Here is a 13,935-nt window from a genome sequence, read left to right on the forward strand (position 1 = left end):
GACTGACTGATTACAAGTTTGTAGACACCTGTGATGCTAATTAGAGGACACACCTTGATTGAACATGTCCCTATGGTCACATTATTCTCAGTCTTTTCTAGGGGTCCCATCATTTTTGTCCAGGCCTGTTTCATGAGTTTATTTTTAAAAATAATTCTGTTGAACCACGGTTCAAAAGCAATGTCTGATTTTCATTGGTTAATTTTCATAGAATTTTTATTTATTTATTTATTTATTATTACTTTTGTCAGATTCAAATTATTTCTGTGACCATCGTGGGTTTTTCTTTCATTAACGAGGGGTACCAACAATTTTGTCTATGTGTGTATTAATATATTTTTGTACATATTAATTTTTTGATCCTGTTTTGTATACTAATTTATCAGTTATAACTGCCTTTTTGCTTACAAATCTATATGCATGATAATTTATATCAGCTATTTATGCATTTTTTACACTTTTATATCAGTTTTTAATGTTTATTGTGCACAAAATTACATCAGTTTGAACACATTTATGTCAAATAATAGAACATGACAAAAACGAGACATAAAATGACAAAAAAGAAAACGACAAAAACGAGACACAAAATGACAAAAAAGTAAGAAAATGACACAAACAAGACACAAAATGACAAATGATTTGCATAATAATTTATATCAGCTATTTATACATTTTTTACACTTTTATGTCAGTTTTTAATGTTTTTTGTGCACATCAGTTTGAACACATTTATGTCAAATAATATATTTTTGTGCATGTAATTTTTATTTACCTATTTTGTGTTTTTTTAAAGCAGCAGGGGCATGTTAAAGAAATAGATTTATTCGTTTTGGGGATTTGATTGAAAAACAAACTGATTTATGTTTTCATCGTTGACCATCCGTTTTGAGACTTTTACTTTGAAATCCCGAGCTGTTTTCTTGTGACGTCAGTTCCTGTCGTGGCGGAGGCTCGTTTCTGATTCAAACTGGCGACTAAAAATAATCGATTTCTGCATAAAACGCATAAAAAACGCAGTTTTGAAGCAGCGTTTGGTGTTGAGGAGTGATTAGAAGCCGGAGGGAGTGTTCAGGCTGCGGTGAGTGAATCAGCTGATGTGTTTCTTCATGTTTCTGAATGATTCTAGTTGATCAGAACCGATGGATCCGGGTTTGTTTTGGGCCTTTAGTCACATTAACTCACAGGTTTAGATGTTCAGGGAGAAAGAAGCTCAACTTTTACTGTTCCAGGGCTGGAGAGAAGCTGAAAGTTAATATTATAGGAATAAATGAAGAGTTTCTGGTCCATGTTTAGCTAACAGCTACCCTCAGTCTGCTGGAGGTTTAAATAATCTCGTGTTTTCTTCCTGTTTCTTCTAATTAAACTAAAATCTGATGTTTTTGTTCTTTCTGCTGTTTAGCTCTGTTCAGACTCACTGAGGAGGAAAATTGCAGCAAAACGTTGCTGTCGGCAGAAGATAAACACGAAGACTGGAGGTGATTCACAATAATTTAAAAGTTATTAGAATCTTTATTATTTGTTTTAGTTCTTTGTTTAAACTACAACAGAAAGTCTGTGGATGGAAGTAGCTCAGTGTAACGATAGATGTAAAATAATGGCAGCTAGCAACACAATAACCAGCTAATTATGGTGTTATTAGCATGATGCTACATCCAGCTAACAATAACATGGGGCTATGCTAACTGTAGCTAACTATAATAGTATCAGTAACATGGTGCTATGCTAGCTATAGCTATTTATGGTGTTATTAGCATGATGCTACATCCAGCTAACAATAACATGGTGCTATGCTAGCTATGGCTAATTGTAACATTATCAATAACATGGTGCTATGCTAACTATACCTAACTAGAATAATATCAATAACATGGTGCTATATCCAGCTAAATAACATTACCAATAACATCGTGCTATGCTAACTATATCTAACTGGAACATTATTGATAACATGGTGCTATGCTAACTATAGCTAACAATAATAATATCAATAACATGGTGCTATGCTAACTATATCTAACTGGAACATTATTGATAACATGGTGCTATGCTAACTATAGCTAACAATAATAATATCAATAACATGGTGCTATGCTAACTATAGCTAACTGTAACATTATCAATAATATGGTGCTGTATCCAGCTAACTGTACAATTATCAATACCAGTCCTATATCTAGCTAACTCTAATATTCTCAGTAACATATTTGTATGGTAACTATAGCTAACTCTAACGTTATCAATAGTAGTGCTGTATCCAGCTAACTAACATTATTAATAATATGGTGCTATGCTAGCTATAGCTAACTGCAACACTATCAATAACATGGTGCTATGCTGACCATAGCTAACCGTAACATTGTCAATAACATGGTGCTATGCTAGCTATAGCTAAATGTCACATTATCAGTAACATGGGGCTATGCTAGCTATAGCTAACTATAATATCAATAATATGGTGCTATACCTAGCTAACTAACATTATCAATAACATGGTGCTATGCTAACTATAGCTAACCATAGCATTATCAATAACATGGTGCTATGCTAGCTATAGCTAATTGTAATATTATCAGTAACATGGCACTATGTCCAGCTAACTATACCATTAGAAAGTACAGAAAAGAAAGTATCTCACTGTAAAGTTAGATGTCTGTCAGTGGTAGCTAACATCTCAAAAACCAGCTAATTATAACGGTACTAGCATGGTGCTACATCCAGCTAACTATTTCTAACCAACATTATAAATAACATTAGAATGTACACATAGGAAAGTAGATTACTATACCATTAGCGATGGCAGTTAACAGCACAACAACCTGCTAATTATGACGATGCTAGCATGGTGCTACATCCAGCTAACTAACCAACAATTCTAAATAACATTAGAATGTACACATAAGAAAGTAATTTACTATACCATTAGCGATGGTAGTTAACAACAACCTGCTAATTCTGACAATGCTAGCATGGTGCTACATCCAGCTACCTGTAAGATAAATAAGATGGCGCTATATCCAGCTTACTATAGCATTAGCAATAAAATAATGCTATGCTAACTATAGCTAACTATAACTTTTTTTAGGTACATGGTGCTATATCCGGCTAACTGTAGCATTAGCATTAACACAATCAGGTACATGGTGCTATATCCAGCTAACTGTAGCAATAAAATAATGTTATGCTAACTGTAGCGTTATTAGGTACATAGTGCTATATCCAGCTAAGTATAGCATTAGCAATAAAATAATGCTATACTAACTATAGCTAACTATAGCCTTATCAGTAGCACAGTGCCGTGTATTACTAACTATAAAACTATCATTAATACTGAGCTACACTCAGCTAACTATAGCATTTACATCTTGAATGCTAGTTTTTTTCATAACTTATTTGTATCTAACACAGCTTAAATCCCTCCTGATCTAGATACTAATTCCAGATGGTACTTTGGATAAATAATAACATGCCTGAGTGAGAAAAACCTTCAAAAAGTTTATATCTCTTGGTTCAGTATAATTTCAGCCATTTATCTTAGTAACCAGCATTACAACAAATGGGAACATGAATTTACAGATATTAAATATTCCAACTGTTTCCTTCAGGGCTGAACTGCATCAACACCGTCCATCACCAGTTGGATGATCTTAGATGTCAGAGTTCAGACCAGACATGTTGGAGCAAGACTTAAACTAAACATCTTCTGCAAGGTCAGCTTAAAACACAGAATGTATTGTTTTTGTTTTATATATTTAGCTGTTTGGTAGCAGTAAGTCTGAGTGGAGTCAGGCTGATTTTTGAAGTTAGTAAATTTACCAGGCTACTAGTAAATTTCGCATTATAGATCTATATTTAGTCATTTTAGACAAATTTTGAGCCATTTCTGACAAATTCGGATGTCGTTTCAAACAACATTCTCGATATTTTTTAACACGTTTTTAGATTTCAATCGTTTTGACAAATTTTGAGACATTTTGGGCATTTTTTTTCAATCCTTTAGACAAGTTTAAGTCATTTTACACACTTTTTTTCCAATCATTTTGGACAATTTTCAGCCATTTTGGACTATTCTTTATTATTATTTTGAAATTTTTTGTCACTTTGGACAAAATCTGGGTCATTTTGGACCAAATTTTAATCATTTTCAGGATGAATATCTCCATGTTTTCAGCCTCTCCACTCTTTTCCTCTCTACTCAGTTCATCATCAGTAGAAAGATGTTTCACCATGCTGAATGGATTTCCAACAACTTTCTCCTCTGTGCACTGTTTCTGAGCCATGCTGTATTTATTTTATTGAGCCAGTAGGTTTGATACTAAGAAACACTGCCTGCAGTTTAACCTGAAAACTCTTTGAATTTTTGCTACCGGGCTGTTTATCTCAGCTGAGTCAGTCATGACTTCTCAGTTGTGTTGAGGAGCTCAGAATTTTTACTTTTTCACAGAAGCTGGTTAGAGCGAAGGATTTATTTTTAGCGAATTTTTAAATGAGACATGTAGAATAAAGTGATTTCTATTTTAAGCTTTGGTTTGGTTAGGTTTCCCGAGGAAAGTAAAAGTCAAAGTACAGTTTGTGGCTGAAAAGTTTTGGAATTTTGACATATTTTTGAGGTTTAGATAGAAAAGATAAGATGCTTTTCATACCTGCATGCAAGTTTTGCATTTCAGAGGGTTAAATTCAAATTAAAAAGAAGAATAAAAGAGATTACAGTAATCAGGGGAAAATGGACAAGCCTGCAAATCTTCTGGTGAAAAGCTAGTATTTAGTCTAAAATGTTATTTAGAGTAATGAATATAGATTTGGAAAGATGTAAAGCTGGGAATAAGTTGTTAATTTCTGTTTTTTCCATCTGAACTACATGCAGGAATAAAAGAGGACGTAACCGAAGATGGACAACAGGAACACGAGTGGTCCGACCGACAGGAAAAGGATGAATGCCAACACAGTCTGGCAGTGGCGCATCATGCATGTCAAGAAGTACTCAAGAAACCCGGAACCGTTTCATTACAGCAACATGATGGGTTTGGACTTTAACGTCGGAATCACCACAAATAAGAAACTGGATGTGCAGTCAGTGACTAACGGAGTCATTCTGGAGATCTGTGACTTCGCTAAAACTGTCAAAAAGAGCAGAAGACATTTTGCGACGAGCATCCTGGAGAACAATTACCATCTGGGTTTGGAAAACGAGCAGCAGCGGATTTATTTCACCAATCAGCTTCTGCACAAACTCAAAGACCTCCGAAGGAAACCACCGACGGATGAAGTTTTTCCCCTTTTCGAAACGTATCCGAATCCAGAGTGTAAAAAAAATAGACGTCAGGTGGAGATGCGAGTGGTGGAGGTGGAGGACGACAGCGACCCCGAGGATATGTTCATATGTTCTCAACCACCTTCTCAGGAAGTGATAGAGGAAATGGACGAACCACTTCCTGTTACCTTGGAGGATACAAAACCAGAGCCTGTAGAGAAACCGAAACCGCACGTTCTTCCTTTCCGGTTTCCTTGTTGCGAGGCAATCGGTTTGAACTTCGATGCCGAGTCGAAACAAATTCTGGATCCAGGTTTGCTGACGAAGGCGGCGATGTGGGAGCTGGTGGACTTCACCATCGTGCTGACGGCGTCTTACCGCTCCATCATTCTCGCCGTCTTGGACCACAACTTTAACCTCGAACTCAAAAGCCAGCATGGAAAAGATCGAGTTTGCTTCCTGGTGTCACAGCTGCTGAAAAGGAGAAAACAGCTTCACAGCACCGGCATCAAAATCAGCTCCAAGTTTCAAAATGAGCTGTTTTCCTTCCAGTCAAACCCCCTAAAAAGAGCCTACGGGACAAACGAGTTCGAGGAGGTGGCAAAAAGAAAGATGTTGGATTTTAGAAGCGACGTCAGCTGGCTCCAGGGAGATAAAATTCACAAACACGTTCTGACAAATGGACCAAACAAATGGGATGTGGATCAGGAGGAGATGGTCACGGAGAGCAACATGTGGAGGCTACGAGTCAAACGTGTTCGACAAATCCTCCTCGAGCTGGACATGGAGTACTGTCCCTTCTTCAGGCCCAAGAAAATTGACCTGGAATTCAACATTGGATTCAGACCTGAGCGATACCTCAGTGCCGAGTTTCTGACGAACTCTGTTCTCTATAAAGTGGCCCGTTTTGCTTTAGCGATGAGTTCGTCTCAGAGGGAATTCGTCGTGGACATTCTGGAGAACAACTTCAACTTAGGCCTGCACAGCAAACGGCAGAAGTTCACGTTTGGTTGTAAAGTTATGAGCAAAGTGAGACTGCTGAAAAACTGCGAGAACGGCGTCAGATTTTCAAGAGAGGTTTTTGAACTTCCTCTTTCAGCTTTATCGGGTAATTCGGTGAATCAGAGCAAGAGCAGCAGCAAGACAAAGAAGAAGGAGTCTGAAGCTGCTTCCACGAGCGCTTCAGATTCACACAATCAAAGTAAACCTGATTCTGGATGTACACCTGATTCTGGATCTACACCAGATTCACATGCCACATCTAGCCTTGATTCTGGATCGAAATCTGATTTACAGGCTGAAACTGAACCTGATTCTGGATCTAAATCAGATTCAAATGCTGAAACTGAACCTGATTCTATATCAAAACCTGATTCACAGGCTGAATCTGAGCCTGATTCTGCAGTGAAACCTTACTTACGTGCTAAATCCGAACCCGATTCCGAATCTGAACCTGATTTGGAGTCTGAACCTGATTCCCAGAGCAGTGTGGAACTGTATCCCTTCTGCAGGGAGATCGGTCTGAATCTACACGAGATCCACAATCGATCGATTCGCATTCTTGACATCAATAGACTGACAATCGGAGCCATGATGGAAGTGGCGGACTTTGCCGAGCAGCTCTGTGGAACATTTGAGCAGATTTGTCTCGACGTCCTTCGACACAACTTTGACCTCAACTTGAAAAGTGTAGATTCTGAGCTTTTCAGAAAGATCCTCGCACACATCCCTGCTGTAATTACGGAAAGGAACCTAGCGACTTGTGTGAACCACGCAAAATTTAGGCCGAAAAGAAACGACGAGTCGGTGCTCATGAGACTGGATTACAAGGGCATCCCTGATCTAGAACCATGCAATTCTGGTTCCATCCGGGCAAACACAGTTCAAAATGTTAGCAGTTCTACGGACATTGAACAACAAAATGACCCAAACTTCCTGCTGTGGAAGCTGCGGACCAATCGTATTCACCAGATTGTCTCGGTGCCTCATGGAGAACGTTGTCCACTTTATTCTTTCCCCAGATGCAAGAAATTAGGCATCAACTTTAATGTCGCATCTGGACTCAAAAAAAACCTTGATCCAAAGCTGCTGACCAATGGCGTCATGGTGGAAGTCAACGCCTTCGCTGCAGCGCTGCAGTCGGCCACGAAACATTTCATGGCGGAGATAATAGAGTATAACTTCCACCTGCGTTTTAAAGGTGAGCTTCATCGAAGTGCCTTTGCAGAGCGACTCCTCAGAGAAATTCTGTTGCTGAAGTCGGCGAGATCCACCGTCCCGAGACAGAACATGACTTATCATCTCCCAGACCCCAGATTCATAGAGGAAGAGAGTCCGTCCTGCCCCACATGTTATCAAGATAGAAAATATAAGCGATATCCGGCAGATTCTGACCGATCTGTGCATCCACATATTGTGACCGACACAGTTTCTGCAACTCAACAACCGACAAAGAATCCAGCAGAGGAGAAGTTAACGAGCAAATACAACAACTGCAGGAGAATCGGTTTACACCTGTGTTTGGACAGACGGCGACGAAAATATAAACTCAACCCGGATCTGTTGACTTGCAAAGTGATGATGGAGGTGTACATTTTTGCCAGAAAGCTGTCCGGGACCAAACACAAGATTGTGAACGACGTCCTCGAGCACAACTTCAACATAGACATGCAGAACCAAGACATCAATCCTTCGACACAGTTCTCCAGAATTGCAGCACTAAACGCAAGTCTGTCTTGGTTCAATGAGGTGTTCGTCATTCAGCCGTGCAGCCACAGAGATCCTGCAGCTGCCACTAACCGGCAAGATTTATCCAAGATGCAGGCAAGTGAGAAGAAGGAAACATGCAGGAAAAGGCAAATGGAATTGCATTTAAGGGCAAGTAAGAGGCTGAAAGGGCGTCCGGCAGAGGAGGGTGAAGAACACTACATGTGCCCTGTGGAAGGAGACGAAATGTCTGATTCAGAGAAAAGCGAAAATGAGGATCTTTTTGAAAACCCGAGTTCTCACATCTCTGAAAAAGCAGAGTCCACCGCTGAAGGTTCACCTGCTGTAAATACACAAATGAACTCGAGTCAATCCGATCAAAGCGACCTGAAGGGAGATGAAGCGCCGACGGAGACACCAACAAATGTACCGACTGAATATGAGCTGAGACCAGAGGGTAAGATGTGGAGGTTGCGTTCGAACCGTGTGAAAGAAATCCTCGCCCTGATTGAAAAAGACTTTTCTCCGGTCTTCATGCGCAAGAAAGTCGATCTGGAGTTCAACGCAGGGCTCGGGCCCAGACGGAACTTCAACGGTGAGTATTTGACGAACTCTCTTCTCTACAAAGTCACAGGATTTGCCTTAGCAATGAGTTCGTCTCAAAGGGAATTCATCGTGGAGATTCTGGAGAACAACTTCGAGTTGAATCTGCAAAGCAGACACCAAAAATATACGTTTGGATGTGAAGTCATGAAAAGACTGAGACGGCTGAAAAACTGCAAGGATGCGGTCAGAGTTGAGGTTTTCGGACTTCCTGTTTCAGTGTCTTCAGGGATTACGTTGAATCAGAGCATGAACAGCGTCCGTCCTGAACTCAGCAGCATGTCAGGGATGAAGAAGCATGAAGACACTCCAGATTCCCACGCTAGAACAGAACCTGATTCTGAGTCAAAACCAAATTCAAAGGCTGAATCCGAACCTGACTGTTTATCTGAACCTGATTCCCAGAGCAGCGTGGACCTGTATCCCTTCTGCAAAGACATTGGTCTGAACCTACATGTGAACTCCAGTCGACCAAATCCCAGACTTGAAGTCGGCAAACTAACGAAAGGAGCGATGATCGAGGTTGTGGACTTTGCAAACCAGCTGTGTGGAACATTTGAGCAGATTTGTCTCGACGTCCTCAGGCACAACTTTGATTTCGACTTGGAAACTACAGATTCTGACCTTTTCAGAAAGATTCTTGCCTATATTCCTGCTTTAGTCGTGCAAAGAAACTTAGCAACCAGTATAACCTACGCGAAAACAAAGCCCATAAGAAAAGATCACTCGGTGCTCGTGAAGATGCTGCAGCAGAACAGCCTCGATGCAAAACCGTGCAGTTCTGGTTCTGTCCAGACAAAAACAGCTCAAAATGTGAATACTGACGTTAAACAAAAAAATGACCCAAACTCGCTGCTGTGGAGGTTACGGACCGATCGAATCCAGCAGATCCTCTCAGTGCCTCACGGAGAACGTTGTCCGCTTTATTCTTTCTCCAGATGTAAGAAACTAGGCATCAATTTCTACGTTGGATCTGGACGCAAACAAAACCTCGATCCAAAGCTGCTGACCAACGGCGTCATGGTGGAACTGAACGTTTTTGCCGAAGCGCTGCAGTCGGCCATCAAAGACTTCATGACAGACATAGTGGATTATAACTTCATTCTAAATCTGAGCGGCGAGTTGCATCGTAGCGCCTTCGCAGTGCACCTGAGGAGGCAAGTTGTGATGATGAACGCGAAGCGAGTCAGCGTCCCTCACAAGAAGATGCCTTTCGAACTTCCTGATTCCAGCTGCATGGAGGAGGAGACTCTGTACTGCCCCAGCTGCTATCGAGACAGAAATTATAAATGGCAAACCAACGTCTCTGCTGATGCACAAAATCCTGCGATGGAATCGACTTTCCGAGCAGCGGAGGAGACATTACTGACTTCTTACCGTAACTGCAGGGAAGTAGGACTCAGTCTGTGTGTGGACAAAAACCACCCGAAGCAAAAACTCAACCCAGATGTCTTGACGTGGGCGGCCATGAGTGAGGTTTATAACTTCTGCAAAAAACTCAGCGGAACAAAAAACAGAGTCGTCAACGAGATAGTCGAGCACAACTTTAACGTGCACCTGGAGAGCCAGTCGGTGAAACCCTACGAGTGGTTCAGCAGAGTGGCGGCATCCGGCGGAGAGCTCGCCTGGTTCGACGAAGTCCTTCAGCCGCCTTCTCCGAAATACACTCCGCGGGCAACTAAACCCAAAGTGCTTCCTGTCGTGGAGATGAGCGATCGGAAAGAAATGTTCAGGAAGAGACAGCTGGAGATGCAAACGAAGAAGGAAAGAGCGACGTTGGAAAGCGAGAAAGCGAACGCCGAGAGGTTGAAACAAATCGAAGAGAGGAACGAACGCCGTTATCCCCTCTGCAGGAAAATCGGCCTGGACCTCGACATGACGAAACAAACAACAGACAAGAAGAAACTGCACTTGAGACACTTGACCAGAAACGTAATGATGGAGATCCACAGCTTCATATTCAGGAAAGGATCGCGACACTTCCAGAGCACTCTGTATGAGATCCTCAACTACAACTTTGATCTGAGCTCGCAGGATTACCGGCGCTGGCAGTTTGCCTACGACATCGCGGCCAAAGTCAAAGCCATGATCAAAGATCCGAAGAGTCGAAGGCGTCGGGGAGGAAACGGAGTCTTCAAGTTACCGTTTGAGTACAAGAACATACCGAGAAACTTCACTCAAATACAGCAGAACAGGAGCTTCTCTCTGGAAGAAGCTCAGAGGAAAGCCAACGAAGCAAACCAAGTGCAGCAAATTTTATGCTTTTCAGACGTCACTCGGGTTTTTGTCCTCAACGACGTCCAGATTAAAGATGAGTCCTGGTTCGGTGGTGAAGACGCAGTGACTCAGACTGAACCTGGAACAGCATCGCAGATGGACGACGGTCGACTATCTGGAAACCTGCAGATCAAAGAGGAGGAGTTTGATCCACATTATGCAGAAATGATGGAGGAAAATGACGTCAAAACAGAGTCAAAGGCTGAGCGCGAACCTGACCGTGAGATAAAAAATGAAGCTGAGGATGTCCAGTGTTACGTCCCACCTGCATCACCAGCTCCTGAAGGTTCTGGGATGGTTCCTCCAAACTCTGGAGACATCGATCCACTCCAGCTAGCAGCCTCTCTGGGATACACCATGGTCACCATCGGTCAGGACACCCTGGTCAAAGAGGAGCAGCAGGAAGGAGTCGATTCAACCACCGAGACTGAAGTTAAACAGGAGCCGTGACGGACCAAAAGAGTTAAAACCAAACATGAGGGCTGAACAGGAAACACCAGCTACTGTTTCCTGGACCAAAAACAAGCCTTCAACACAGAGAATCTGTCAGAATCTTATCATAGCGGTTAAAAAAAACATCTGTATCTTCTAAGAGACGTGATGAAATCATCAATAAAAGCAATATTTCATTTTTTTTTAAATATGATGTATCAGGTGTTTATGAAATATTAATCAGCTGGTTTTAATGTCGTAAGTTCAAATGCAGAAAAGACGTGTACCCTCAACGGATTATGTACCACTGTTAGAAATCATCTTTTTTTCTGGTTATTTTTGGGTAAAACTCCAACTTTAATAAATCTCAGATGATGGTTAAAGTTCATTGAATTCAGATTTCAGATGTTTGAAGGATTCTGGTCTGTAAATGTTCTTAAAACCCATTTTGCAATTTTTCTTACTGTTTCTTTTGGTCTCAGTCGAAGTCATTAGGATGTTTTTGTTTCTTGCTTTTGAAGATTTTTATATATTTTGTCATTTTATTCTTCAAAAGAAGAAACCGCAGTGACACTGTTGACTGTTCTGTAACCCGATAGAGATGATATTTATCAGTATTTGAAATACTGACCTGCTGTATTGCTCCTCGCCGTTACACTACGTTTTATATAAACTTCTGAAAGCATCTCGTCTCGGTTTGTTTTGTGGCTTTAATGTTGACTCATTGGTGCTTTAAGAGTCTTTAAACACCAGTTTAACTGATATCAAGGTCAATGAGGCTGTAGTTGTTAAGTTGTAATACTGAAACTGGGCTGTGGGAGGCGGTGCAGACCTCAGAAAAATAGTTAATTACAGATTAGAGTAGCTTCTCAGAGGAATTCCTTCAATACATCAGTCTGTTAAGGAGAAATGGGATTGATTTGTAATAATAAGCTTTATTTTGCATTTCATCTTAGAAAAGTGGAGTTTAAAATGCTTTACAATGAAAGAAAAAACACAGTAAATGGTTAGAAAATGCATTGAAATATTAAAGTAGGCTCAACAGATTTATTCAGTTTAACATTGTGTTTGATTATAAAATGACATAATTTAGTTTCTGAGTAATTTGTGTGAATGAAGCAGCTGTCAATTGGGTTTTTCCACCTAAAATCAATCAACCATATCTGAAAAACCACCAACCTACCACACATGCTGATATGAGCACCAAGTTCCAAAATTACCACAAAACATTCTAAAATTACCACAAAATGGGAAATTGCAACAAAAACTCAAATTTGGCACAAAAAACTTGCAAACTCAAGGCAAAAATGTCTGGAATTACCACAAAAAGACACAAAATCACCCCAAAAAGAGGCAAAACTATCCTGAAAGGTTTGAATATGCCAGGAAAAACACCCAAAATCACTTCAAAATCATGCAAAATCATTCCATAAAGGACAAAAATTGCCATGAAACAGGTGAAATTGCAACAAAAACATAATAAATGTCCAGAATGACTTCAAAATTTCTCCAAAATGACTAAAACATTGTTCAAAATGACATGAAAATTGTTAAAAAGTTACAAAAAAAATCCTGTTGAACAAAAACCAGAGTTATTCTTTAGGCTGTGACTCCTGGATGGATGTAAAACTGATCTGGAGTCAATTTTTAGCAGAACTCAGATGTGTTTTTCCTCCTAAAATGTTGTGTGTCTATCTGCTGGACTGATGAAGTTCTGAGACTCACAAATTGTCAAAAACGATCCAAAATATGTCTACAGGACTCACTAAGATCCAAAATGACATGAAATGTGTCCAGAAAGACTCAAAAATGACTGAAATTACTTAAAATTTGTCCAGAATTATGACATATGAAAATTACCTAAAGCATGACGAGAATGGATCAAAATTTACCAAAATTATTTTTAAAATGTCTAAAATCACACATTTAATGCCCAAATTTACTCAAGTGATGTCCAGAATGACTGAAAAATGTCTGAAATGACAAACAAAAACTCCCAAATGACTTAACAATTGTCCAAAATTACTCAAATATTGTCCAGATTGAGTTAAAATGTGTTCAAGATGACAGAAGGATGCTCAGATTGACTTAAAATTTGTCTAGAATGACAGAAAAAAGTCTAAAATTACAAACAAAATCTCCCAAATTACTATTAAAAAAAAAAAAAAAAAAAAAAAAAAAAAATATATATATATATATATATATATATATATATATATATATGGAATCCATGGCTTATGGATAAATATAAATACCGTCGGCCCTTAGCCTTAATATTATTATTAATATTTCAATTATTCAGGTTAATCACCATAAATAAATTTTGTTTTAGCCATGTAATTGGAGCAGTTGGGTTAATTTCTGTAGTTACAGAGTAGTTAATATTATTGAAGGATCTCAGCTATAATATTAAACTCTTCAGGTCAATTTCCAAAACTAATTATACTTTAGGGTCATAACTTTAATATTTAAATTTAATCTCTGTAATTAATAATTCCAAAGGGTTTTATTATAAATTATAATGAGCTAAAGTAGTGTTTTATATCATTTTATAGGGTTTTAATTCCTAATATGTAACACTGAGGAGTCTTAACATTAATGTTTAAGCCTCCTGTTGTCCTCATTTACAGGCACCAAAAAATGTTGTTTCCTTGTCTGAAAAAATC

At 39.5% G+C, this 13,935-nt stretch overlaps 1 protein-coding gene across 1 annotated transcript; it reads left to right on the top strand.

The window, feature by feature from the left end:
* The first annotated feature begins 939 nt into the window (after positions 1-939).
* Positions 940-11,954, top strand: LOC111586805 (uncharacterized). The gene is made up of 4 exons (XM_055016060.1): positions 940-1,081; positions 1,403-1,478; positions 3,606-3,710; positions 4,865-11,954. Exon 4 carries the CDS (start codon positions 4,889-4,891, stop codon positions 11,285-11,287), a length of 6,399 nt encoding a protein of 2,132 aa, XP_054872035.1. The 5' UTR covers positions 940-1,081; positions 1,403-1,478; positions 3,606-3,710; positions 4,865-4,888; the 3' UTR covers positions 11,288-11,954.
* The last annotated feature ends 1,981 nt before the right edge of the window (positions 11,955-13,935 follow it).

The sequence above is a fragment of the Amphiprion ocellaris genome, chromosome 12 (genome assembly GCF_022539595.1).
Source record: "Amphiprion ocellaris isolate individual 3 ecotype Okinawa chromosome 12, ASM2253959v1, whole genome shotgun sequence".
Taxonomy (NCBI): Eukaryota; Metazoa; Chordata; class Actinopteri; family Pomacentridae; genus Amphiprion; species Amphiprion ocellaris.

Coding starts and splice junctions, on each gene's coding strand:
- LOC111586805 (XM_055016060.1), top strand. CDS start 4,889: ATGGACAACAGGAACACGAGTGGTCCGACCGACAGGAAAAGGATGAAT.